At 43.9% G+C, this 27,867-nt stretch overlaps 1 protein-coding gene across 7 annotated transcripts in view; it reads left to right on the top strand.

Annotated features, from left to right (window-relative positions):
• pdlim5a (PDZ and LIM domain 5a) overlaps positions 1-27,867 on the top strand; it is a 254,170-nt gene that overhangs the window by 213,593 nt on the left and 12,710 nt on the right. For all 7 annotated transcript variants that reach the window (XM_072583846.1, XM_072583851.1, XM_072583849.1 and 4 more), the window contains 2 exons: positions 17,961-18,162; positions 23,148-23,328. In XM_072583846.1, the coding sequence (XP_072439947.1) occupies positions 17,961-18,162; positions 23,148-23,328 (383 nt within the window). The remainder of the gene's footprint in view (positions 1-17,960; positions 18,163-23,147; positions 23,329-27,867) is intronic.

Raw genomic sequence — 27,867 nt, 5'->3', positions numbered from 1 at the left:
TCCCCACTCCCCACCTTTGTTGTCCTCCCCATCCTTTAGTTTTTCCACTTCCTGCAATGTCCCTGCCCTCCCACGTCATTGCCTCAATGACCCTAGCCCCACTGCCTCAGATATCCTGCTTTGCTCATCTGTTTTCCCTGATGCCCACTCCCACCAGCTCCTCCCCACCTCGCACTTTCAAGCACAGGCTGCCCCTCTCTGCCCATTTCCTGCTGACCATGAACCCATTCAAAGCATGTCATTGAGTCTGACAGCTAGAGACAGGCCCTTTGGCCCAAACTGGTCCATGTCAACCAAAATGTCAGTCTATACTAATTCCAATTCCCTGCACTTGGCCCATATCCTTCTAACCCTTTCCGATCCATGTATTTGTCCGAATGCTTTTTAAATGTTGTTAATGTACCCGTCTCAACCGCTTCCTCTAGCAGCTCATTCCTCAACCCTGTGAAAAAGACTAAGTGCCTTCAACCTATCCATGCCTCCCTCGATCTTATACACCTCTATCAGGTCTCCCCCACCCCACGCATCCCGGTCTCCTCCTCCTCCTCCTCCTCCTCCTCCTTCTCCTAAAGAAAAACTTTCTAGCTTGTCCAACCACTCCCTATAATTCAGACCGTTGGGTCCTGGCAACATCCTTGTAAATTTCTTCTGCACTCTTTCCAATTTAATAACGTGCTTCCTATAACAAAGTGACCAAAACTGAACACAATATTCCAAGTGCGGCCTCGCCAATGTTCTGTACAACTGCAACATAACTTTGATACTTGATGCCCTGACTAATGAAGGCCAGTGTGCTGAGAGCCACCTTCACTGCCCTGTCTACCTGTGACTGCACTTTCAGAGAACCGTGTACCTGAACTTCAAGGTCCCTCTGATCCACTACGCTCCTTAAGGCCCCACCATTCACCTTGAAACTCTTGCCTTGATTTGACTTTCGAAAATGCAAGACCTCACATGTATTGGTGTTAAACTCCATTTGCCATTTCTCAGCCCACTTCCCCAGCAGATCAAGGTCCTGCTGCAATTTCTGAAAACCTTCCTCACTACCTATTTTAGTGTCATCTGCAAGCTTGCTAACCAAGTCTTGATCATTCTCATCCAAATCATTGTTATAGATTTAAAGGAGCCAGCCTCTGATTGGATGATACCACCCTTTCAGATTCTGACTCCTCCAGGTACAGGAGAGACTGTTCTCTGATTGGTCAGACCATGTTTGAGCTTACCTCTGGGTGATTTCAGGGTTTGTGGGGGGGTGGAATTCACTCTCTCATGTTTTAAGCATTGGTTACCATCTATCTGCCTGTCTGAACCGTCTTGGCAGGGAATTGGCAGGTTTGGAAGGTACTGTCTAAGGAGCTTCAGTGAGCTGAGGCACATAATACACACGACTGCAACTGAGCATCAGTGATGGAGGGAGTAAATGTTTGTTGATGTGGTGCCAATATTGTAATGTCCTGGATGGTGTCGAACTTCAGAAATGTTGATGGAGCTACACACATCCAGGTCATGGGGAATATTCCTGACTTGTGCCTAGTAGATGGTGGATGGGTTTTGGGAAGCAGGAGGTGAGTTAACTGCTACAATATATCTTGTTTCCTAATCCATTTTTAGCACATGTCTTTTTGATCGTGCTTAACTCAGATTTGATTGTTCCTCTTGAGCTCTGGCATTTTTCCAGTAGAGGGCGTTCAGCACTAATGGACTGTCTACTCAAACATGACTCTTTCCCTTTCAAGCTGCCTGCTTCTGTTAACCTGCAAATGAAAACTGTTTAACGTCAGCATGTCATACCATGAAATGGTAGGTCACCACAGGGATTCTAAATCAGACAGAGGTGTTTTACAATGACCCTGCTCTGGGGCAGTTGAGGGTGAACAGTAAATCTTGGTCTAGCCAGCAATGCCCATGTCCCATGAAGGAATTAAAAAAAACATTGCTACAGATGCTTGAAGTCGAAAATGAAGACAGAAAGTGCTGGAAAACACACCACCAGTCGGTCAGTATCTGTGGATTAAAATAGAAATCAGCAATTAAGTACCCATTAGACTCATGGAATCCCTACAGTGTGGAAGCAGGCCATTCAGCCCATCAAGTCCAGAGAGCGATCCACCCAGACACGCCCCTACCCTATCCCTGTAACCCTGCATTTCCCATGGATAACTCACCTAGCCTACACATCCATGGACACCATGGGGAAATTTCCCATGTCCAATCCACCCAACCTGCAGATCTTTGGATTGTGGGCGAAACTGCAGCACCCAGAGGAAACCCACGCTGACATGGGGAGACACAGTCAGTCGCCAGAGGCTGAAATTGAACCTGGGGTCCCTGACGCTGTGAGGCAGCAGCACTGAACCACCATGCCACCCCGTTAAAATAGAATCTGATTTCAAAAGTAGAGTTAAGATCGGTGTTATAACACCATAAGCTCTGGTCATCGTAGATTCAGAAAGATTCTTAAGTCACACCAAAGCAGAGTCTTACAGGTCAGAAGGAGACCATTCTGTATTGGCTCAATGATAAAACTATTCAGGTAGTTCCAATCTCCTATACACATAGAAATTAGGAGCAGGGATTAGGCCATTCAGCCCCTTGAATCTCCTCCTTCATTCAGTCAGACTGTGTGTGATTTATTTGTAACCTCTTATCTATATCCTAATCTACCCCAATAGTCCCGGACCTCTCTACTTGATCTAAAATACAGGCTGGCAACATTCAGGGTGAGATGAGATGAACTTTTCCTTTAATTCAGCAAGAGGTTATTGTCAGGAATATATTTTCTGAATGGTGCTGCAAAAGAATCAGATAGATGTTTGGAAGGGGGAATCATTGCAGGGCCATTGGGAGATGAGTCAGGGAGAGTATGACCAATTGGATTCTTTTGAAGAGCCAGTGCTGTCAGAATGGGCCGAATGGCTTTGTTCTGTGCTATGTCAATCAGTGAAACAATGTGGGACCTGTGTGCATCTAGACAGTGTCATGTATGTAGAGAAATAACTTTCATAAACAATGTCTGCTTATGGAGTTGTTATTCAAAAGAGGCAACTGGGAAACAGTATGAAAAGCACAAAGGTTTCTTTAGTATCCAAAGCAATAACGCCGAGAGGTCAGTTTGCACCTGGAGTTGGATCTTTTGCATTGCAGTGTTTTTCTCTGTTGTCACGTTGGCATATACTTAGCTGGGGAATGTAGTGTGTGCTCATCGTAAATGAGAGAGAGGCAGAACAGAAAGACATTGTATCTCCAGCTCAAAACGATCGAATCAATGACTCGTAACAGAACTTCCATTAGGTAGCACATTGCGTCAATGCATTCAGGCTTCCTGTTTATGTCACTGAGTGAGCATTGCTCAGAGTCACTCTGGAAAGATGAGTTTAAGATTGACTTTATGTAAAAACTACGAGCAAGTGTAGGCTGTTTTTCCCTTCTTTGCTTCACTGTTCAACAATGATTATGATTGATCCTCTGTCTCAATGCCATTGTCTCGCTTACTCCACAAACTACTTGATGCCTTTTAATATCTGAAAATGTATCCATCTCTTCCTTGAATTTAGGGCGGCACGGTGGAACAGTGGTTAGCACTGCTGCCTCACAGCACCAGAGACCTGGGTTCAATTCCCGCCTCAGGCGACTGACTGTGTGGAGTTTGCACGTTCTCCCCGTGTCTGCGTGGGTTTCCTCCGGGTGCTCCGGTTTCCTCCCACAGTCCAAAGATGTGCAGGTCAGGTGAATTGGCCATGCTAAATTGCCCGTAGTGTTAGGTAAGGGGTAAATGTCGGGGTATGGGTGGGTTGCGCTTCGGCGAGGCGGTGTGGACTTGTTGGGCCGAAGGGCCTGTTTCCACACTGTAAGTAATCTAATCTAATCTAATCTAATCTAGTCTCCACAGCCTTCTGTGGAAGCAACATTCACAGATTGGCATCCCTCTGGGTGAAGAAATGTTTCTTCATCTCAGTTCTAAATGGTCTTCCACGTATCCTGTGAATGTGACTCTACAATCGGGAAACATCCTCCCTGCATCTAGTCTCTCTATCCCTGTTCGGAGTTTATACATTTCAGAAGAATGAGAGGTTTCTGATTGAACTTTAGTGAATGTAGACCAAGACAAAACAATGTCTCTTCAAAGGACAGTCCTACCATCCCCAGTATTAGCCTAGGGAATCCTCACTGAACTCTCTCTATGGCAGCTATTAGATTAGATTAGATTCCCTACAATGTGGAAACAGACTCTTCAGCCCAACAAGTCTACATCAACCCTCTGAAGAGTAAGCCACCCAGACCCATTCCCCTCTGACTAATGGACCTAACACTATGGGCAATTTAGCATAGCCAATCCACCTAACCTGCACATCTTTAGACAGTGGGAGGAAACCGGAGTATCCAGAGGAAATCCACAAAGACACGTGGAGAATGTGCAAACTCCACACAGACAGTCGCCCAAGGCTGGCATCGAACCCAGGTCCCGTGTGCTGTGAGGCAGCAGTGCTAACCACTGAGCAACTGTGCTGTCCCAAATCCTTTCTTAGGTAGAGGGTCCAAAACTGCACAAGGTGTGGTCTCACCCAGACTCTGTATCACTGCAGTAAGACGTCTCTTTCTGAACTCAAACCTTTTTGCAATGAAGACCAATATACCATTTACCTCCTAACTGTCTGCTGCACCTGCCTGTCTACTTTCACTGACTGTACAAGGATACCCAGATCCCTTTGTACATTGACATTTTCAATATAACTCCATTTAAATAATGCTCTGCTTTTCTGTTTTCACACTGAAGTGTATAACTTCATGTTATACCGCATCTGCCCTATACATATCCACTCACTGAACATGTCCAGATAACCTTGAAGCTTTCTTGCACTCTCCTCACAACTCTATTTTGCCTCGTTTGTGTTTTCAGCAAACCTGGAAATACACATTTGGTTCCATCATCCATTCATTTACGCAGATCGTGAATAGCTGGGACCCAAGCACTGCTCCTTGTGGTGCACCACTAGTCACTCGTTCCTGATGAAGAGCTTATACTCAAAACGTCAACTCTCCTGCTCCTCTGATGCTGCCTGACCTGCTGTGCTTTTCCACACCTTTCGACTCTGATCTCCAGCATCTGGAGTCTTCACTTTCTCCACTACTAGTCACTGCCTGCCAACCAGTAAAGATACATTTATTCCCATTCTTTGCTTCTGGTCTGACAACCAATTCTCAATCTAAGACAGTGTAGTTTAATTTTGCCAACTAACCTGTAATGTAAATGGCAAAGTTATGATATTTCATAGAATTCATAGAGTTATACGGCATGGAAACAGACCCTTTGGTCCAACTCGTCCATGCCAGCTAGATATTCCAAACTGATGTAAGTCCTATTTGCCAGAATTTGGCCCATATCCTGCTAAGCCCTTCCTATTCACGTACCCATCCAGATGTCTTTTAATTGTACCAGCCTCTGCCACTTCCTCTGGCAGTCTGTTCCATACACGCACCATCCTCTGCGTGCGAAGGTTGCCCCTCAGGTCCCTTTTAGATGTTCCCTCCCCTCGCCCGAAACCTATGCCCTCTAGTTTTGGACTCCCATATCCTGAGGGAAAGACTTTGCCTATTTACCCTATCCATGCCCCTCATGATTTTATAAACATCTATGAGGTCACCCCTCGGCCTCCGACGCTCCAGGGAAAACAGCCCCAGCCTGTTCAGCCTCTCCCTATAGCTCAAATCCTCCAACCCCTGGCAATATCCTTGTAAATTTTTTCTGAATTTTTTCAAGATTAACAATATCTTCCCTAAAGCAGGATGACCAGAATCAAATGCTATATTTTAAAAGTGGCCTCACCAAAGTTGTGTACAGCTGCAACATAACACTCCGAACTCCTATGTACTGACCAATGAAGGCAAGCATGCCGAATGTCTTTTTCACCACCCTGTCTAACTCTTAACTCCACTTTCAAGAAACTATGTACTTATACCCCTTGGTCTTTTTGTTCAGCAACAGTCCCCGTAAACCTACCATTAACTGTATAAATCCTTTCCTGGTTTGCTTTTCCAAAATGCAGCACCATTATCTGCATTAAACTCCATCTGCCACTTCTTGGCCCATTGATCTGGCTGATCAAGGTCCTGTTGTACTCTGAGGTAACCTTCTTCACTGTCCACTCCAACTCCAATTTTGGTGTCATCTTACTAATCATACCTTTTGTATTCACATTCAAATTGTTTATATAAATGAAAAAAGGTCCTAAGGCAACTGGTGGTGCGTTTAACTAAAGGGTCACCACAGGTCAGGTGAGGGGTGAGATTGAGAAGATAGGACTTTCACCGTGATTTCAGCTGGTCTGGGAATTGAGCCTGTGCTGTTGGCAATAATGTGTATCAAACCAGCTGTCCAGCGAATTGAGCTAACTGACCCCTACCCCCAGCCTCTAAAGTTATTTTCAAAGTCATCTTGAAATTCAAATATACCACATTCATTGGTTATCTCTTATCAACTCTGCTGGTTAAATTCTCATAGACCTCAAGTAGATTAGTTTAACCTAATTTCCCTTTCATAAACTCAATCTGACTTTGTCTAAAATAAAATGAAAGACTTATGGATGTTGAATTTCTGAAAACTAAAACAGACACTGCTGGAGAAGCTCGGCAGATCTGGCAGCATATGTGGAGAGAACGCGGAGTTAACTTTTCGGATCTGGTGAAGAAGCATCACTGGAATCAAAACTTTAACTCTGTGTTTCTCTCTCCACAGATACTGTCAGACTTACTGAGTTTCTCCAGCAGTGCCTGCTTTTGCTTCTGACTTTTTCTAACTCCTGTTAATGCTTTCCAAGCATTCTGTTTAAAGATTTACAAGGATGTTGCCAGGGTTGGAGGATTTGAACTACAGGGAGAGGCTGAACAGGCTGGAGCTGATTTCCCTGGACCATCGGAGGTTGAGGTTTACAAAATTATGAGGGGCATGGATAGGGTAAATATGCAAAGTCTTTTCCTTGGGGTCGGGGAGTCCAGAACTAGATGCATAGTTTTAGGGTCAGAGGGGAAAGATATAAAAGAGACCTAAGAGGCAACTTTTTCAGGCAAAGGGTGATACGTGTATGGAATGAGCTGTCGGAGGATGTGATGGAGGCTGGTACAATTGCAACATTTAAGAGGCATTTGGATGGGTATATGAATTGGAAGGATTTGGAGGGATATGGACCGGGTGCTGGCAGGTGAGACTAGATTGGGTTGGGATATCTGGTCGGCATAGACAGGTTGGACTGAAGGGTCTGTTTCCATGCTGTACATCTCTATGACTATGACTCTAATTGAAAAGCTACATGCGTTGTTGAATGAACAAGAGCCGTTCCTTTCCCCAGTCACATTTTACTTTGGTATCCTAAACTGGAGTAAATCCGTTGCTGAAAACATACCTGAATACCAGGGGTCTTTTCTGACACTACAAGGCTGTGTGGATACCAAGTGTGTGTGTACTTGTTCTAAATTTTGTTGAACAACTATGTGGTGGTGGATCATCCAAATGCACTGGCAAACCTTTGCAGGTGTAGTGCTATTGTCCATACCTCTGGGTCAGGAGGTCCAGCTTCAAGTCCTAACCACCCCTGGAGCAGTCTCCTAACACGTCTCCTTAAGATGATTCATTTTCTTTTCTGTTCCTCAAGCAATGTCTAAAAACATCTGGTTTGACCTCCTTGCTGTTTACAGGTTGCCGCTCCCCTACATTGCAACAATGCATCAAAAGGCCTTCATTGGCTGCTGTTTGGGAGCTCTGCAAATTTCACAATCTCTTACTTTTGAGTAAAAGCAGCTGGTGAAAATGATCTGGTGTTTCTACACCATCCAGAAAAAGCAACACAAATCCTTGAGAGAGATTCAACCCAAACGTGTTCTTCAGCTGTTAGAGAGCAGAGGGCTGTTGATGTAATTTATTTTGCCTCACAGCTGCCTGGTGATCCAGACACGGGAATACTTCAAGGGTTGGCCCACATTGCACGAGATGAGGTTTCCTTGCTTCTGATTTGCTGCTGAATTATACTGTGAAGTTGTACCAACAGACCTCCCACCTTTCAGACCAGTCGTCAGTTCAGGTCGATCATTGAGCACTACACCTACAGTGAAAACACATTAGTCTGTGCTTTATTTTCCGTGTCCCATGTCAAGTGAATTTAATGTCTCGATCGTACATGCTGGAGTCTTAACTACATCTCTGTAGCCTCCTTGGGCCTTACAGCATTCGAAGACTTCTGTAATCCTCCAATTCTCACCACATGTCTGATTACCCCACACAATGGCCATCCCTTCATGTGCTCTAAGTTTGGCAAAGCCCTTCCTTCAATGCTCGTTCGCACTCTCTCTCACACACACTCTTCCATTCTCTTGCTGTTACTGGCTCACATACTCACTTTTGCTCGCTCTCTCTCTCTCTCTCTCTCTCTCTCTCTCTCTCTCTCTCTCTCACACACGCTCTCTCTCTCTCTCACGCTGTCTCTCTCTCTCTCACGCTGTCTTTCATGCTCTCTCTCTCTCTCGCTCTCATGCTCACGCTCTCTCTCACTTTCATGCTTTCTCTCTCATTCTATCTCTCTCTCTCTCTCACTCACTGTCATGCTCTCTCTCTCTCATTCTCTCTTTCATATGCTCTCTTTCTCTCATGTTCTCTCTCTTACTCTCATGCGCTCTCTCTCTCTTTCGCGCGCACACACACACCCTCTCTCGTGCTCTCATAGAGTCAAAGAGTTGTACAGCACGGATACAGATCCTTGAGCTCAACCAGTCCATGTCGGACATAATCCCAAATTGAAGTTGTCCCACCTGCCTGCTCCTGGCCCATATCCCTCTAACCATTTCTTATTCATGAACTTATCTAAATGTCTTTTAAATGTTATACTTGTACCCACATTCACCACTTCCTCAGGAAGTTCATTCCAAATGCAAACCACCCTCTCTGTAAACATTTTGCCCCTCATGTCTTTTTAAAATCTCTCTCCTCTCACCTTAAAAATATGCCCCCTACTCTTGAAATCCCCCAACCCAGGGAAAAGGCACCTGCCATCAATTGTATTGATACCTCTCATTATTTTATAAACTTCTATCAGATTGCCTCTCAACCTTCTACTCTCTCTCTCTCTCTCTCTCTCGTGTCCAGACTAATCCAACCCCTTCTGAGGGACACTTGCTTGGCCAGAATCCGATCTCCTCTGGTGCTCAGACTCCACCTTGTCTTGTTTCCTTGTCGATGAGAGAGTCAAGGCCATGCAATAGCAAAATGATAAAAGATCATTTCTTGAAAATGCATTATAGCCAAAGCTCACTCTGTCGGTGCAACCACAAAGATCAGTTTCAGCTCTCATCTGTACAGTCATTCTGGAGGCTGACTGAAGCAGGCCAGTTGACTGACACAGTTTATTGGAATAGAATCAGTCTGTTGAATAGATTAGTTGGATTTAGCTTTGCTGTTGTGATTTTCCTGACAGACGGTTTCAATTTCGACCCTGTTGGTGGAGGCTCAGAGCAGAGCTCTTTCCAAAATAAATGTAAATTTATTCATTACGGATATAGACAGCGCTGTCAAAGTTAGCATTTGTTGTCGTCCACTAGTTGCTTTGGAGACAGTCATGGTAAACTGCTGCAGGCAGTGTGGGTAGCCCTCGTAGTGCTGGTACAGTGGGAATTCCAGTACTTTGAGCCAGTGCCAATGAAGGGATGGCCAATATGGATCCAAGTTGGGAGTGCAGTAGCTATGTTACTGGATTAGCCCCCGACATGACTAGGCAAATGACCTGGATGCATGCATTTTAAATTCAGCGAATTATATAAATCTGCAAGTTTGGAAATAAAATGCGCTAATTCTGTAACGGTGACTGAAAAACTACCAGTTTGCATTAAAAAAAAATCATTGTGTTCACTAGTGTTGTTTTGAGGAAGAAAATCTGCCATCCTTTCCCAATCTGGCCTACATGTGACTCTAGACCGTCAGCACTTTGCCTGCCTCTTCGCTGGGTCTTTTAACTTGGGCTGAAGAACCCTCTCATTGTGTTCAATACTACTGCAACCCTCCAAAGGACTGTAGTGGTTCAAGAATGCAGTTTGCCTTCATCTTCCCAAGGGCAATTAGGGACGGCCAATAAATACTCAAGGAATGAATCCAGGGGAATGAATAAATAAAAATAACACATGACAGGACCTTTTGCAGGTAGTGATGTTCACAAATGTCTAATTCCCTTGGCCCCCTTGATGGGTTGAAGGTTTGAGAGGTGCTGCTGATAGAGTTGCTGCAGAGCATTTTAGAGATAGTGTCCATCAGAGAGGATCCGTGTTGAAGCACGTAAGCGTTTAACTTGGTGGATGGGAGCCTCGCACTAAGTTTGTAAATTTGAAAGTTCTCATGTACTTGTGTTCAAATCCCTTCAGGTCCTCACTCCTCTCTTTAACCCCTTAAACCTTCTACCTTCCAAGAATTCTGCATTCCCCAAACTATGGCCACATCCATCTTTCAGTCCCTTTGCCAAATCCATGTGGGCGCTTCTTTCAGCTGTCCAGGCACTAAGATGTGGAATTACCTCTTTATGTCTCCCAACCATCACTCACCCTCTGTAACTTCAAAGCCAGCCTCTTTAATCAATCTCTTCAGACCTGAGGTTCTACTCCATTCAGTCAGAGTTCACCTTTCTGTGAGGAATTGGAACCTGGTGCTCAACAAAAGTTGCTGTTTGACAGTGTGTGTGTTAACAATCCTGATACTGGATTAGTGGTGCTGGAAGAGCACAGCAGTTCAGGCAGTACCAAGGAGCAGCGAAATTGACATTTTGGGCAAAAGCCCTTGCCCAAAACGTCGATTTCGCTGCTTGTTGGATGCTGCCTGAACTGCTGTGCTCTTCCAGCACCACTAATCCAGTATTTGGTTTCCGGCATCTGCAGTTATTGTTTTTACCTCGTTAACAATCCTGAGTCAGGTGTGTTGCAGGATCTCTGCACCAAGCATTCACTTTCCCTATTAAGTTAGAACATTCCAGCTGCACACAAAGATTACGTTTTTAAGGTGACCCCCCCACAGTTTATCTCCAACCTTTGTTAATCGGTAGTGAGGCGTAGAGATAAGCGAAGGAGTTTAGATGATAAGATCAGTACAGGTAAGAGTTTTGAGGTTGTCTGATGTTCACGTCGATGTAATAAATTATAGCACTGAATAAGCAAATATCCTGAATAAATATTTGAGAATGCTGTTTAAATTTAACACCCTGCGTGCATTTTGAGTGGCTTTTGTGCAAGCACTTCAGCTCACAAATCTCTTGAAGGAGTATGTGTCAGCTTGAGGCACTGAGTAGAATTTTTGTCTCTGAGTCAGAGATTCTTGGTTCTGATGACAAAGAGACAGAGTCATGCAGCATTGCAGAGGCCCTTCCTAAGAATATAAGAAATAGGAGCTGGAGTAGGCCATCTGGCCTGGAGAGCCTGCACCGCCAATCAATAAGATCATGGCTGATCTTTTCATTGACTCATCTCCACTTACCCACCTGCCCACCATAAGCCTCTTTTACTATCCGGAAATCTATCTTTGCTTTAAGAACATTCAACGAGGTAACCTCAACTGCTTCACTTGGCAGGGAATTCCACAGATTCAGAACCCATTTGGGTGAAGAGGTTCCTCCTCAACTCGATCCTAAATCTGCTCCCCCTTATTCTGAGGCTATGTCCCCGGTTCTAGTTTCATCCACCGGTGGAAACAACCTCCCTGCTTCTATCTTAGCTATTCAGTTCATCATTTTATATGTTTCTATAAGATTTCCCTCCTCATTCTTCTAAATTCTAATGAATCTAGTCCCAGTTCACACTGTCTCTCCTCATAAGCCAACTTCAGCACATTGAATGTGCACTAGTCCCACTTCCCAGCATTTCGCCCGTCTGTGTAACTGAACCAAGCTTGCACCTCACTGTGCTCTTTAAGGGCAGAGAGTTACAGGACCTGCTTGGATTGGTGTGGGAGAGGAAAATCACTGTCTGTTGTAAATAGAAGAGGCTTTTGGATTGATCAAGTAGCTCATCGCCTGTTCGCAGCTAGTTACAGATTATGTCGATGTGATAGACATTGTAACAGAGAGGACCATGGGAAGTTAGATCTTATTCATCCAAAACGCAAAGATGCTCCTCTCCAACTCCATAAGACAGGGCATAGGTTTAAGATAAGAGGGGAAAGATATAAAAGGAAGCTAAGGGGAAGTGGTGGAAGCTTTTAAACATTTAAAAGCATCCGGATGAGTATATGAACAGGAAGGGTTTGGAGGGATATGGGCCAAGTGCTGGCTGGGGACTAAGTTAGGTTAAGATATCTTGTCGGCGTCGATGAGTTGGACTGGAGAGTCTGTTTCTGTGCTGTACATCTCTATGACTCTCCTAGAACTCCCTGAACACTATGGGGCAAGTTTTTAATAATGGCCAATCCAGGCAACATCCATGTAGACCTCTTTTGCACCCTCTCCATCATTTCCACATCCTTTCTATAATGTGGCGACCAGAACTGCCAAATGTGGTCTAATCAAAGTTTTGTGCAGCTGCAGCATGACTTGCCAACTCTTCCCCAGCCGATGAAGGCAACTTGCTGTGTGCTTTCCTTACGACTTGATCCACTTGTGTTGCTATGGAGCTGTGGACTCACCACAGTCCTTAATGTTAACGCTTTCAGGACTATAAGCGACATGTTCAGGAAATATTGCAGAAATTTGAACACACAATCTAGGCTGACCCTTTTGTGTGGTTGCAAGGGAGTGCTGCACTATTTGAGGGTTGATGTCTTTCAGATGAGGTGTGAAATTGTGGTGAATTCCCTATCTGCTTTGATCAGCACCAAACAATTCACCAAGCAATGATGCCGGAGTGTGCCGATATATTACACTTTTCGCTGTATTTATTTGTTAACTACAAGTGACGATAAATCAATTCAATTCAAACCTGTGGCCTTTCATCTCAGGGCTCTTTGTGTGACTTTACTGGAAACAAATTGTGAACAATACTTCCTCAAAACTGTTGTAAATAGACTGTGAGTAAAAAGATTTATGTCTCTTCACCATCCTGATAATGGTGTTCTTTCTCAGCAGAAGAAGCCGAACATTGTAGAACAGGTAATATTAGGGAAGGAAATAGCCTCATATTTAGAATCTCAGAATCCCTACAGTGCAGGTAGAGGCCATTTGGCCAGTTGAGACTGCACTGATCCTCCAGAGAGCATCCCACCCTATCCCCGTAACCATGCATTAACTGTGGGTAATCCATCTAGCCTAGAACTCCCTGCACACTATGGGGCAAGTTTTTAAGAATGGTCTATCCACCTAATCTGCACACCTTTGGATTATGGGAGGAAACCTGAGTACCCGGAGGAAACCCATGCAGTCATGAGGAAGTGCAAACTCCACACGGACAGTTGCCCAAGGCTGGAATCGAACTTGGGTCCTTGGTGCTATGAGACAGCTGTGCTAAGAACTCTGTGACTGTTGCGCACACTATACTATTGCGAGACTATTAATCCACAAACTCCGCTTGTGTTGTGGGGACCTGGGTTTGAATGCTGTCACAGCAGATGGTGTAACTTGAATTCAGTTTTAAAAACGTGGAATTAAGAATCTACGGATGACCATAAAACTATTGGGGACAAAAAAAACCCATCTGGCTCACTCATATCCTTGTCTGCTATCCTCACTTGGTCTGACCTACATGTGACACAGTAATATGGTTGCCTCTCACCTGCCCTCTGAAATGGCCCAGCAAGTCACTCTGTTGTAGCAATCACTCCAAAGTCTTAATGAAGAAATGAAACCTGGCATTAATCTTGGCACCAGAATAGACAGGGGTAGAAACAGCCCTGTCTACCCTGCACAGTCCTCTTTATTAACATCTGGGGCTAGTGCAAAAGTTGGCAGAGCTGTCTTGTAGCAACAGCAACAGCTTGACGTGATCATACCAACGGAATAATTCCCTCCCTAATGGCATTGTGGGTCAACATATAGGACGTGGACCACAGCCGTTTAAGAGGGCAGCTCACCCCCACCTTCTCAAGGAGCAATTAGGGATAGGCAATAAATGCTGGACAAGCTGACCACAGCCATGCCCATGAAAGAACTTAAAAAAGAATATTGTTTTATCTGTTTGTACAACTGAAAACATGGTGGAAAATCACCCCGGGGGCATCTTTTATGTTCCTTAATAAATTATTAAAAATAAGTCGTCCTCTGTGGTAGGCGTACAGCTAAAATATACTCTTGCTGTGTTTTCCTTTTGATGGGAATCTAAACTTAAACCAAAATAGTTCATCTCTGTGAAGGCTAAAATTGGCAAGCGTGTTAGTATGGGAAAAAAATCGGCTGGTTGGTGCTGAAGGATAGACGGAGGTCCAACTGACCCGGCACACAAAGGAGCTGCTGTTGTCCTGTGTTAAACCTCACGGCAATGTCAATTTTTACTTGGAGCTGTCAAATTTGACAGGTGCAGAAAGGGATTGCTAATAATTATCCTGAAGTTTGACTACTTTAAGTGACTTTTTCTACTTCTAAAGTAGTATATCTAAAAGCCTGTCTGGCATGGCTTCAAGGGGCTGATTTTTTTTTTGAAAGCCATAAGTTGTTCTTTGTATTTTCCTGTGTTCCTATTTCTGCTCTTGCCTGGCTGTGCCTTTCAGTCAGGTACAGTTGTCTGGTTTGTGAACTCATCACTGGGGATATTTCTGCTGCACGTGCTTTTGAGGTTAGTTCAAGATATAACTTTTAGCCAATCTTGACTTTCTTCCCCAACCTTTGAGAAACTACAAGATGTTGACTTTGTCTGTACAAACAAATGAAAAGCATTCAGCCCCTGGAAACTGTCCTGACAGTCAATAAAATCATTGCTGACTTGGTTGTGGTCCCACGCCCCAAGTTCCACTTAGCGTTGGCAATGCTTGCCTCCTTTGTTCATCAATAATCTAACTAAAAGTGGGGAAAGCAAAGGGTAAAGTCGGCATAGGCTTACCAGACCTTAGAGCTGCTCTGTCATTAGAGAAAGAGAGAGAGAGAGATGACTGGTGGTGGTTTAACCTGAGGGTCACCACGGCTCAGGTGAGGGAAGAGGTTGAGAAGGAGATTCCTTTACTCTTCCCCGGAATTGAACCCAGGCCATTGGCCTCACTTGGTATCACAAAGCAGCCATCTAACCAACAGAACTAACCAACCCCAGAGTCTATCTACCTCTGCGTCTCTTTAAAAAAAAGAAATCAATGCAATGAAAGTTCAATGAATGTAATATCCCCCTTTTCTAGTGGTCCAGCCTTTTGGTTGTTGATTAAAGACCATCAGACGTACTAGCACAAGTGGGCCATTCAGCCATTCAAAGTCTTCATCATTATCCAATGCAATCACAGCTGATCTGATAATCCTCAACTAAACTTCCCTGCTTTTTCACCATAAGCTTTGAGTCTGTTAGTGATTAAAAAATCTGAGTCTTAAATATACTTAACGACCCATCCACTACAGCCCTCTGTGATCAAAAATTCCTCAGATTCCATATCCTCTGAAAGAAGAAATTGTTCCTCATCGCTACTGAAAATGAGTGACCCCTTACTCCAAGGTGATACCCTCTGCTCCTAGTCTCTCCCATAAAGGGAAACAGCCTTTCTGCATTTACCCTGTCAAGTTGCCTAACAATCTTATATGTTTTAGAATTATATTTTGCTTCTTATTTCTTCTAAACAAGAGTATAAAGCTGCATTCATCCGCAACCTAGGCAACTCTTGCTTTAACTGCAGAGTGTTTGTGTCTCTTATTCAAGCAGCCATGAATTTTCTCCCCTATTTTGTCCTTTTATTAATATTGGGTCCAGTTCTGGGCACTGCACTTTAAAGCAGATGAAAAGGCATTAGAGAAGGTGTAGGAAAGATTTGTGAGAGTGACTTGCAATTCCAGGCTGCTGTCCTGGAGAGGAAAGATTCAGAGGAAATTTGATGGAGGTTTTCAAAATCCTGAGCAGTGTGGAGAGGGTAGGTATGGGGGGAAATGTTCAGGTTATCCAGAGTGTAGTCAATAAGTGGACACTGATCCAAAGTAGAGGAGCAAATTACTGTAGATGCTGGAATCTGTATTGAAATCAAAATATGCTGGAGATCACAGCGGGTCAGACAGCATCTGTGGAGAGAGAACAAGCTAACATTTCTGGATGAGTCGACTGGGGAGGGAGTGGGATTTGCTGAATTCTTATTGTAGAGAACTGTCACAGGTTCAATGGGCTGAATGGCAGCCTCTGCATGATTATGATTGGGTTTTGAACCTCATCCTTAACTCAATGGAAGAGTGGAAATCATTGGCAAGAAATGAATTAACAGAAGTAGACCATTTGACCCCTTGAGCCTCATCCTCCCGTCAATAAAAACATGCCTGATCATCATCATCAACTCCGCTTTCTCACTATATCCCCTAATTGTCCAAAAATCAGTCACCCTCAGTCTTGAATATACTCACTCACTGAGTATTGGCAGCTCTCAGTGACAGTGAATATATTTAACAAGGACTGTCCTTTGAATGAAGAAACTTTTCATCCTCTCATTTCTCAATGGCTGACCCTTATCCAAAGACTACGTCTATGTTGTTCCTGATTCTCCAGCCAGAAAGGCCAACAGCCTCTCATCATAAACCCTGCCCAACTCTGGAAGATGTCTTATTGATGTTAATGAGTCACAGATCATTCTTTTGAATTCCAGTGACTCTAGACCTATTCTACGTGATGTCTCCTCAAAGGGCAACTTTCCCATTACAGCACTGATGCTTTTTGCCTTGAGATTGTGTAAAATATACTTTTAATGAATAAACTGCACGTCAGCTTTTCATCTAAGCTTTTCAGCAGCATTTAAATTTAAGTATTCCAAATGTATGGATTGAAGTCAAATGGAATATTGGCTTTCATTGCGAGAGGGATCGAATTTAAGAGCAGGGCGGTTCTGCTGCAATTTTACGAGGTGTTGGTGAGGCCACACCTAGATTATTGTGTACAGTTCTGGTCTCCTTACCTGAGGAAGGATATACTGGCTTTAGAGGCAGTGCAGAGGAGGTTCACCAGGTTTATTCCGAATATGAGGGGGTTACCCTATGAGGAGAGGTTGAGCCACCTAGGACTGTACTCAGTAGAATTTAGGAGATTGAGAGGGGATCTTAAAGAAACATATAAACTTATGAAAGGGATGGATAATATAGAGGCAGGCAAGGTGTTTCCGCTAGCTGGTAAGACTAGGACTAGGGACTATGGCCTCAAGATTAGGGGGTGTAGATTTAGGACAGAGATGAGGAGGAACTACTTTATCCAGAGTACTGAATCTATGGAATTCTCTGCCCAAGGAAGCTGTAGAGGCATCTTTATTAATTATATTCAAGGCATAGTTGGGTGGGTTTTGCATGATAGGGGAATTAAGAGTTACGGGGATAATGCAGGTAGGAGGACCTGAGACAACGTATAGATTAGTCAGGATCTTAATGAATGGTGGAGCAGGCTCAAAGGGTCAAATGGCCTACTCCTGCTCTTATTACTATTAAACTACAATTTTCTAACATCTCTGTTTTATTTATTTATTGTGGGTGTTGTTGGGTGGTTTGGAATTAATTGCCCAGAGGGCAGCTATGAGCTAACCACACTGCTGTAGGTCTGGAGTCATGTGTAGGCCAGACAAGGTAAGGATGGCAGGTTTCCCTCCTGCAAGGAGCTGAATGAATGATATGGGTTCTTAGGACAATTGACCATGGATTCATGGTCATCATTAGGCTGACTGCCTTCAAATCCAGATTTGTATTGGGTTCAGATTCCATTATCTGCCATGTGGTGGGATTCAAGATCACATCCCCAGAACTTTAGCCTGGATTGCTGCTTCAGTGTTGTTACCAGTACCCCACTACCTCCCCTCAATTACTGAAGTGACTTTGATTCATGTGTTTTTATGAAAGAAATAACTTTGTGTTTGTGTCAATCTACAGCTAACAGTTCCCCCCGGACTGTGCTCCCCACTGCCCAGGTGTCACCGGCAAGTCAACCTGGCTGGGGGTCCGGATCAAAGGCAGCCAGCACCGTAGTGAGCAAGTCAGAGCCGCAGGATGATGACACACTGGTTCAGATGGCCGAGCATATCCCAGCAGGCAACAGGACGCCAATGTGTGCTCACTGCAACTCCATCATCAGGTAACAAGACAAGCCAAGGGGATGCCTTTTTACAAAATGAGAATTGTATTTGCAAGAAACAGAACTTCTCTGTGCCAGCACTAATGCCGTAAACCAGTATCTCCACAACCCTGTCAACGAAAGTATCCATTCCTCTCTCCTTCCTGTGTTCAAGGGTTAAATTATGAGGAGATGTGGCCTATTTTCTTTCTAATTCAGAAGGTAAAGGGGTGATCTAATTGAAGTCTTCAAGATGTTAACAGGAAAAGACAGAGTAGATAAAGATAAATTATTTCCATTGCCCCTAGTTCTAGAACCCCAACCATAGTCTGAGAAGTGGGGCCAGACCATTTAGGACACAAGTTCGGAAGCACTTACATACTACATACAAAGGGTGGGAGAGGTTCGGAACGCTCTTCCATAAATGTCAGTGGATGCTGAAGCAGTTGTATGTTTTAAATCTGATTTATTTTGTTAAGCAAAGGTATAAAGGGATATGGGCCAAAGGCAGGTATATGGAGTTAGTCAATAGACCTACCATGAACTCACTGAATGGTGGAACAGGCTCGAGGGGCTGAATGGCCTACTCCTGTTCCTATGATTGTTCAGTTTTCCTGAAATGTGCCTCTGCCTCGTGGGCGGCACGGTGGCACAGTGGTTAGCACTGCTGCCTCACAGCGCCAGAGACTGGGGTTCAATTCCCGCCTCAGGCGACTGACTGTGTGGAGTTTGCACATTCTCCCCATGTCTGCGTGGGATTCCTCCGGGTGCTCCGGTTTCCTCCCACAGTCCAAAAATGGTGTAGGTTAGGTGAATTGGCCATGGTAAATTGCCCGTAGTGTTAGGTGCAGGGGTAAATGTAGGAGGAATGGGTCTGGGTGGGTGCGCTTCGGCGGGTCGGTGTGGACTTGTTGGGCCGAAGGGCCTGTTTCCACACTGTAAATAATCTATGCCTTTTGCTTCAACTGGCTCTTCAGGTAGTGAGGTCTACTTTCTCATCACTGTCTAGATAAAGATTTTTCTCCTAAGTTTTCTTCTGCAGCTTAGTGGTGACTATCTTACTTTTTAGGTTGAATTGAATTGAATTGAATTTAATGTCACATGTACCAAGGCACAGTGCAAAGCTTTGTCTTGCGAACAATACAGGCAGGTCACAGTTAAATAGCATAGATAGTAAATAATAGGTAAACAGCGGCAAAAACAAAAACACAGGTACAGGCGAATGTTAAGAGTTTGAAAGTCCATTCAGTATTCGAACAACAGTAGGGTAGAAAGTGTTGTGAAACCTGTTGGTGGGTGTATTTGGACCTCTGCACATTCTCCCTGGTAGAGGATTGTGAGAAAGATGCTGCCGTGGATACGTAAAATTAGGTCACAGCTTAAAAATAGGTGCTGTGATGGCACACATGTCATCAGTTTTAAAACTCAGTCAGGGTGGAGGTGGAGTTGACCTGGTTGTGTGATTGTGGATCTCGGTGTCCCAAATCTTCCCTTGCTCAGAGATAGCAGTCCTGACCTGACTCGACACAGCCACATGCGATAGGGTTACAAGCTACAAGCACCTCCTGACATCAGGGCTCCCTTCAGCTGCTCAGCTGCCTAACAATACAAGCCCTTATGTACAACAAATGGCTCACCTCTCACTGTGACTGCAAACCAGTCAGATTCATTAGCAGGGTATTGTTACTAAAGAGGAAAAGCTCTCCCTGCCAGGTAGGATCGATTTCCCACCTCCATACATCCACTGTGGTCCCATTCAGGGGAATCTTCCGGAAACAGGAGAGGCAGCCGCTGCCAACAGATAGAGGGATTAGTCAACCAGAGCAGGTATTTAATAAATGTTCAAACAGTAGCAAGTGTGACATTGGAATTTTGATTTTGTGAAGCCCTTTTTAAAAACAAATATACGTACTGTAAACTAAAATGCAACCCTATCCATGAACACACATTACTCCTATAATATATATATATATATATATACACACACACACATATATAGAGTAATTTATGTTCATGGATAGGGTTGCATTTTGGTTTACAGTACAGCATAGCTTTGATGAAACAGGTGTAAAATGAAGAGTGTCATTTGATAGCACTCTGCTGTCTGAAGAACAGTAGCAGAAGGGCATGAACTGTAATTACGCTGAAGCAGCCTTATTTGATCTGACTGCTTCATTTCCAAGCCAAGGGTGACATGATCTATTTATTAGCCTGGAGAAGAGGCAGCTTTGTTTAATTGACAGCATGTTGTATTAATTACACAAATCTGTAGTGATCTAGTAGTTGGAGACAGACCCTTTTTAAAATTGACACTGGTCACGTGATCACACCCAATGAATTGAAAGAGTATTATTAGAAAGCCTTTCGCGGTTGTCAGTCTGGAGGGAGATGTTCCTTTGGTTTAAAACCGTGAAATTGGGAGCAGGTTTAGGACTGAGTTGAGGAGGAATTTCTTCACCCAAAGGGTTGTGAATCTGTGGAATTCCCTGCCTAGTGAAGCAGTTGAGGCTACATCATTTTAAGGCAAAAATAGATTTTTGAACAGTAAGGGGTTAAGGGTGATGGTGAGCGGGTGAGGAGGTGGAGCTGAGTCCATGAAATGATCAGCCACGATCATATGAAGTGGTGGAACAGGCTCAATGGCCTGATGGCCTACTCCTGCTTCTGTTTCTTATGTTCTCATGTTAAATTTTGCTCACTTAATGGTTCACTTAAAATGTAGAGAACTCATGTTCTGAAAGTCATGATATAGAGGAGCTGATGTTGGGCCGTGGTGGACAAAGTCAGAAGTCGTACAAACCCGGTTATAGTCCAACAGGTTTATTTGAAATCACAAGTGTTCGGAGTGCTGCCCCTTTGTCAGGTGCACTGCAATTAAACCTGTTGGACTATAACCTAGTGTCATGTGACTTCTGACCATCTTCTGAAAAGCAGCCCTGATCCAATGAGGTGGTGGCTGTGTCAGGTCAGGTCAAAACTTTGATCTACAATCAGTGAGCAAAGAAAGCTTCAGAATGCCCTGATTCACAATCTTTTGTAGGCCGATCATCTCCAGTCCACGCAGACCAGCTCAAATCCTGCTCTGTTTTTAAAACTGCATTTTAAATTGACAATGGTATGCCTTAATGTCACCTCCATTTATAAGTTGTGGCTTATTTTCAGTGTCCATTCCAGCACCCTCTTTTTTCTCAAAAACCTATCTCCATTTTCGTGCTTTCCATTTTTTGTCTGCAATTAAATGTCTCCAGCTTAAAGATGCATAAGATCACGAAGCTTGTTCTGTACTGAGTGCAACACTATCTCCCTGGTGTTACGACACAGAAGATGGCAGCAGAAATGTTGCAATTGGCAGCTACGTCACACAGTGGATTGTCTGTTGAATAATGGATGAGATGTTTAAGATTTGGGCGAGCGATTAACAAATTTGCCTGTGTACAAGTGATACAGGCTAATTAATATCTGAAGTGAACGTTCATGTTAGATAATGGCTTCCTGAACATGATCAGGGTATCACGAGCAAGGAGCATGAACTGATGAATTTGCCTCATTCCATTGTATCTTCCTTTGAACTTTACAATTGTAACACTACAACTGTAATAGGAAACCAACTCTGCCCTCCCTACGTCTAAAGTATAGACTGTGTCGTGTCGTTGTGTGCAGTGATATGTAGATGCACTAGTATTTAATTTAATTTCAACATGTAGATTTAACTATGGAGTGAAAGGAAAGCCTCAGTTAAACATTGCTTTTATGAGATGAAACATGTTCACCTTCGAGAGTTGGGGGTTTTGCATCTAGAAATCTATAAAACCAAACAGTGTAAATCTGGAATTGTCTCTGCTCACAGCCTCTGCAAAATGAATTTGTCAGGCTGCAATTTGTTTGAAAACGTCAAAGCTTAAATTGATTTGCCCTGCTACCGACATCTAACAAAAAAGCTCAGGTACCAAGGTCGGGAGGTGGGGTTAAGTTGCACCGCACTCATGGATGAATTTGAATGGAAGGACTAGCTCAAGGTGATTAATGATCTAACCTTTAGCAGTAAAGAGAACATAGACACAGTGTTTAACAAAAAATTGTTCTTTAGATATGGGCATCATCAGCTAGGCCAATAGTTACTGCCCATCCCGAATTGCTTAGAGAGCAGTTAATAGTCGACCAGGTGAGTCACAAGTAGGCTGGACCAGGTAAGGACTGCAGATTTCTCACTTAATAAAGGATATTAATGAACCAGATGGGTTTTTAGCACAGTCAATGTGGGCTATGCAGTCACCATTTGCCAGCTTTTATTTCAGATTGTTGTTGAATTCAGATTTCACTGTGTCCCATGGTGGGTTTCCAACAGTTACGTGATAATGCCACGACACCATCTTCAGGAACAGAAACTGGCCATTGTTCTCCACTCTGCCTGTGTCAACAAGAGACAGTACCTCTCTAGCCTAAGCTTTGCATCTTTTGACTCTGTATGTTCCGATACATCAGTATTTGTAAAATTGTAGGAGGGTTTCTACCTCTACTCCCTTTTCAGTAAATAAAAGACCTCCACCACCTTCCAGCTGAAAAGAAAAAATGTTCCGCCAAATACTTCAGATTTAAAATCCTAAAGTGAGAATCCTTAGCGCCTTTTGTCAAAGCCTGAAGGGGTAGCTTTGTCAATTTTTGCATTATCCTTGTGATCTAATGCTGATCAGTGTGCATGAGTTTCACTTGATGGTACACCTTAACTGGGTTCCTCACCAGACTGTCCTCTGCTCTTCATCCAAGCCTGGCTGGCACCAACATTTACACAATGGAAGCCTACCAGAGATCCATTTTCTTCAAAAGAGAAGTGCGGGGTTTCCTTCTTACATTTGAGGAGACGTTCTGAGGGAAGACTATGTTTGCAAACTTCTCATTTACAATTTCATCTCTGAGAAGGCCAGAACTCTTGCTATAATTTTTTGTCCTGCTTTTCTGAGAAGCAGCTTTGTTTTTACAGTGATCCCTTGGTGTGTTTGTTCTGACAGAGGTCCTTTCCTGGTGGCAATGGGTCGTTCCTGGCACCCTGAAGAGTTTACCTGTGCCTACTGTAATCTATCCCTTGCCCACATTGGGTTCGTGGAAGAGAAAGGGTCGGTATATTGTGAGAAGTGCTATGAGCAATTCTTTGCCCCTGAATGTGCCCGATGCCAGAGGAAGATCCTGGGGGTAAGTACTTTAAGATGCTCATCCTACAAGTCAGTAATATGGAAACCTGATGCACCATCCTGATAGAGCCAGTCACACTAAAACCTCAAGAATTCTTCAATTCAGGAAAATGCTTGTTGTATATATCTGGCAGCATAAACTGATCCTACCTAACAATATTCCACCACCACAGCTGGAGTACTGTGTGCAGTTCTAGTCCCCACACTATAGGAAGGATGTGATTGCAGTGGAGGGGGTGCAGAGGAGATTCACCAGGATGTTGCCTGGGATGCAGCTGTTTAGCGCTGAAGAGAGGCTGGATAAACTCAGGTGGTTTGTTTGGGCACAGAGCCATTGCGGGGGGGGTAGGATGGATGGAAAACAGCTGTTCCTCTTAGTCTAAGGGTCAAGAACATTGGGGGCATAATTTTAAAGTGAATGGTGGCTGTTTAGAGGGTATTTGATGAAAAGCCCTTTTACCCAGAGGGTGGTCAGTGTTTGGAATGTACTGCCAGGGAGGCTGGTTGAGGTAGGAAACCTCACAACCTTTAAAAAGTACTTGGATAAGTGTCATTACATTCGAGACTTTGGGTCTTGTGCAGGAACGTGGAAAAAGTGCAGGAACTAGTATATTTTTGGTGGTTACAGACTCAGTGGACCAAAGGTCCTCTTCTGTCCTAAGGTGCTGTCAAAACAGCCTTGTCAAGTTGCTGCAGCACACCTTATGGATGGTACTCACAGCATTATGCATTGGGAGTGATATTTAAGTGATGGAGTGCCAATCAATTAGGATACTGTAGTGTGCCAGTTATATTACTGCACTAAGTGATGAAGGTACCAAAATAAAGATTCCAGAGATTACAAATTCAAATTCCGCCTTGACCATTTAAGAATTAAAATTCAATTTTACCAAAAATTTTTTGCATCACCATAGTGACCATGAGGCTGTTGCATTGCCATAGAATTGGTTAAATAATGCCCTTGTGTAGCATTGCAAACCTGCATTCCTTACCCGGTCTCGTCTCTGTGCCTCCAATCTCACATTGGCACAGTGTGCTCTTTTTAACAGCCCTCTGAATTGTTCCAGCATCAAACAGATCGCAAGGTTTTCCTCTGGACCTTGACCAATATCCCTCCTCGCTGATTCACATCCCAGGTTGGACTTTTAGAACCTGAGAAATTAATAGCGAGAGCAGAGGTGGGCTGAGCGACCTCTTGACTCTTTGCTGACATTCATAAATGGAATGCAGCAGTTCAAGAAGGGAGCTCGCCATCACCTTCTCAACTAAGGATGGACAATAAATCTTGGCCCAGCCAGTGATGCCCACATCCCACAAATGAATAAAAAATAATAAAATCGTGTCTGAACTTCTACATATTCCCAAACTATCCCTTGGTTCCCAATTTAATGAAAAGTCTTTGAAAACTTTGTCTTGAATATCCTCAGCAGAGCATCTAGAGACTTGGATAGAGCATCCCCAAAGGTTCATGACCTTTTAAAGATCTCTTATCAGGCCTTCCAACAATTGTATACAGTATGAGGAAATTTCTCATTCTCCCCGTCTCAAGGGAATTCAGAGCCACTCTACTCAATCTGTCCCTCACAGCACAATCTTCTCATCCCAGGAACTAATTTCATGAAAATACTGGAAGAACTCAGCCAATCTGGCAGTGTATGGGAGAGAGAGAGAAAGAGATAGCATTAATGTTTCCTGCTCAATGTAACTTTTTTAAGGGCTGGGAAAGTGATGGTTAATGCTGTTTAAAAAGTTGGTCAGGGTGAGGTGCAAGAGGAGGAGGAGTAAGTGGTACAGGGACCCAGAGCAAAAGGCATAGGGAGTGCTAATATAGTAGAGAAGAGATATAGATAAAATGGTTGGTGTTAATAGCAAGAAACAGGTCAGCACTAGTGAGAGTAAACCCATGCAAACAAGGCACTGGGGAGCTGTGAGGGTTGGAAGTGGCAGTTCATGGTCTGAAGTTATTAACTCAATGTTGAGTCCCGAATGTGCCCGAGTGAGCAAAGCCCCTTGTCCCCTGCCTCAGGCGAATATGTCTCGGTGAGACACCTTCTGTGAGAGTATCTGATAGTTCAGCTCTCAGGTTAAGATTGTCAACTGTTCTCTGAGAATCTGAGATTGATCTGCATATTTCAAATGAGTGTGTGGGAAACTAACCAAAGTATTTGTCACTCCATTCCAACTGTCTGGTTTCTTTTGTCTCCTTGATCTTGGCAGGAAGATGTGGCTGACTATATTGGCCTTCAGAGTGATTAAGTCAAATGCGATCAAGTTGAGATTGTTAATCATATAAGCCCCTTCTCACAAGGTTATTCCAGAAACACCGTGAGATTGAAACTGCCCCTCAGCACTTTGCTTCATCCCAAAGGAATGAATTTGATCTGGAAGTCTGTGACCAAAGTTCCCATCTTCCAAAAGTATAACTCTCCTCAAAGATCATGGGACTGGAAAGCTCAAACATCTGGAACTCTCCATGAAAACAAAAAGCAAAACTCTAAACATTCTCATGATCAGCAGTTCATCATGCAGTGTGCCCTGATAGATCAGGGATGTGTTATTGCATTATCATTGGAACCACTGAGATCTTCTACATACCAGATTCTGGTGATATGTGCTGCAATTGTTTATGCTGATGTCTCAAACTTAGTGTCTGGTAATGTTGATAATCAGAGAGCATTTGTCCAGATGGACAGGAAATGGGTCAGGAGAAATCATTCAGAATTCCAAGTGGAAAGTTGGGCTCTATGGTGTACTTGGAGAAATCCCAGGTGGAAGCAACCCAAGATATCACCTGACACAAAGCCAATTGCTAAGCCATGCCAGAAGAACACTTTCTGGACTTTGGGAAGCAATTGGCTGGCACCTTTTTCAGATTTCAAGGCCACAGCCGGAATCTCCCGTGGAATTCTATCACTGATGTTGATTTTTCCAATCTCCTTTCTCAGGCTGTGGATAGATTGTGTGGGTGGCAGGCCAAGCTGAAAAGCCATTGCATGAAAGAGTCCTGTTCTCTTTTAGAGGGCAGCACGGTGGTTCAGTGGTTAGCACTACTGCCTCACAGTGCCAGGGACCCGGGTTCGATTCCAGCCTCTGTGTGGAGTTTCCACATTCTCTCCATGTCTGTGTGGGTTTCCTCCGGGTGTTCCGGTTTCCTCCCACAGTCTAAAAATGTGCAGGTTAGGGTGGATTGGCCATGCTAAATTACCCAGGGATGTGCAGGTTAGGTACAATAGGCAGGGGTACATAGGTCGAGTGGGGTAGGGGGATAGGATTGGATGGGTTACTCTTCAGAGGGTCAGTGTGGGCTTGTTGGTCCTGATGGCCTGTTTCCACACTGTAGGGATTCTATTCTATTCTATCCAAGGTTATTAACAATGGGGATTGAGCAGATGGCGAGGATAGAGAAAGCTGTGAACTGGATGAAACTTCAGTTCTTGTGATCTCTTTCCCTGCTTGATGCCCATTCATCAGTCTGTGTCAGAGAAGAGTTGGTGTTCTCCAGTAGCATGTGGACAATTTCTCACTCACTCTGGCTTATTTTGGCCAACAGACATGCAGCAATTACCATCGGTATAAATGGCTTTAATGCAGCAAGACCTCCTGAAGAAATTTGCCAGCAAATAAAATTCAAGACTGAGTCACGAAAGGTGACAAATTAAGAAAGGATGGCCAAGTCTGTGCTGAAAAAATAAGCTGTATGCAACGCCAACAGAGGTGGGAGAGACAGAGAGGGTTAATGGACAAATTCGGGAGCTGAAGACACAGCCTCCAATGGTGTAGCAGTTAAAGACTGACAATGGAGGCTGGTATTGAAGGAATGCAGGTATCTCAAGAAGGGTTCGGGGGAGGAAGAGACTATAGTCACAGGGATGCGTGAGGCCATGCAGAAGTTCACTTTGTACACGAGTGACTCCCCTTTAACGGACACAAAACGGACAGAAAAAGGTTCCGTCTGAAAACTGATTGGATTCTGGGTTGAAATGTGAACTTCACAGCCTGCTAACTCAGAATTAAATGGAACTTATTGTCTGCACAGCTATGTGTTAAAAGTTTAGGTTAAAGGATCGACAAATTCCATATGGAAGCTTATCACACTAACTGTTCAATTTAGTATTCAATTAATGTTTGAATACATGGAAACTGGAGTCAGGCAGATATGTGGACAAATCCCAATTGAACATATTGTGTTATTTACTGTATATAAGTAGGAAATAGGCCATTCAGCCCAACAGCTCCATACTGACCTCTATGCTCCATGTCAGTGGAATTTATTTTGTGACTCCTGCTGCTTCCCTTGATAGATCATTGGGCATGGAATAGTCTCAGGTTGGGAAGGATCTCCTATCAGACTCTTCAAGTAAAGTTACTACAGTCCCAGAGGGCTGCTGTTCCATTAGTGAGAGATGAATGGTGGTGAGTTTAACCTGAGGGTCACCCCCAGCTCTGGTAAGGTGGGGAGGACAAGAAGGCAGGACTTTCACGGTAACCTGAGCCGCTGTAGGAATTGATCTCATGCTGTTGGCATCACTCAGTATTATAA

Source organism: Chiloscyllium punctatum, chromosome 14 (assembly GCF_047496795.1).
Source record: "Chiloscyllium punctatum isolate Juve2018m chromosome 14, sChiPun1.3, whole genome shotgun sequence".
Classification (NCBI taxonomy): Eukaryota; Metazoa; Chordata; class Chondrichthyes; order Orectolobiformes; family Hemiscylliidae; genus Chiloscyllium; species Chiloscyllium punctatum.
The sequence above is the reverse complement of the archived record's forward strand: the minus strand, read 5'-3'. Positions and strand labels throughout refer to the sequence as shown.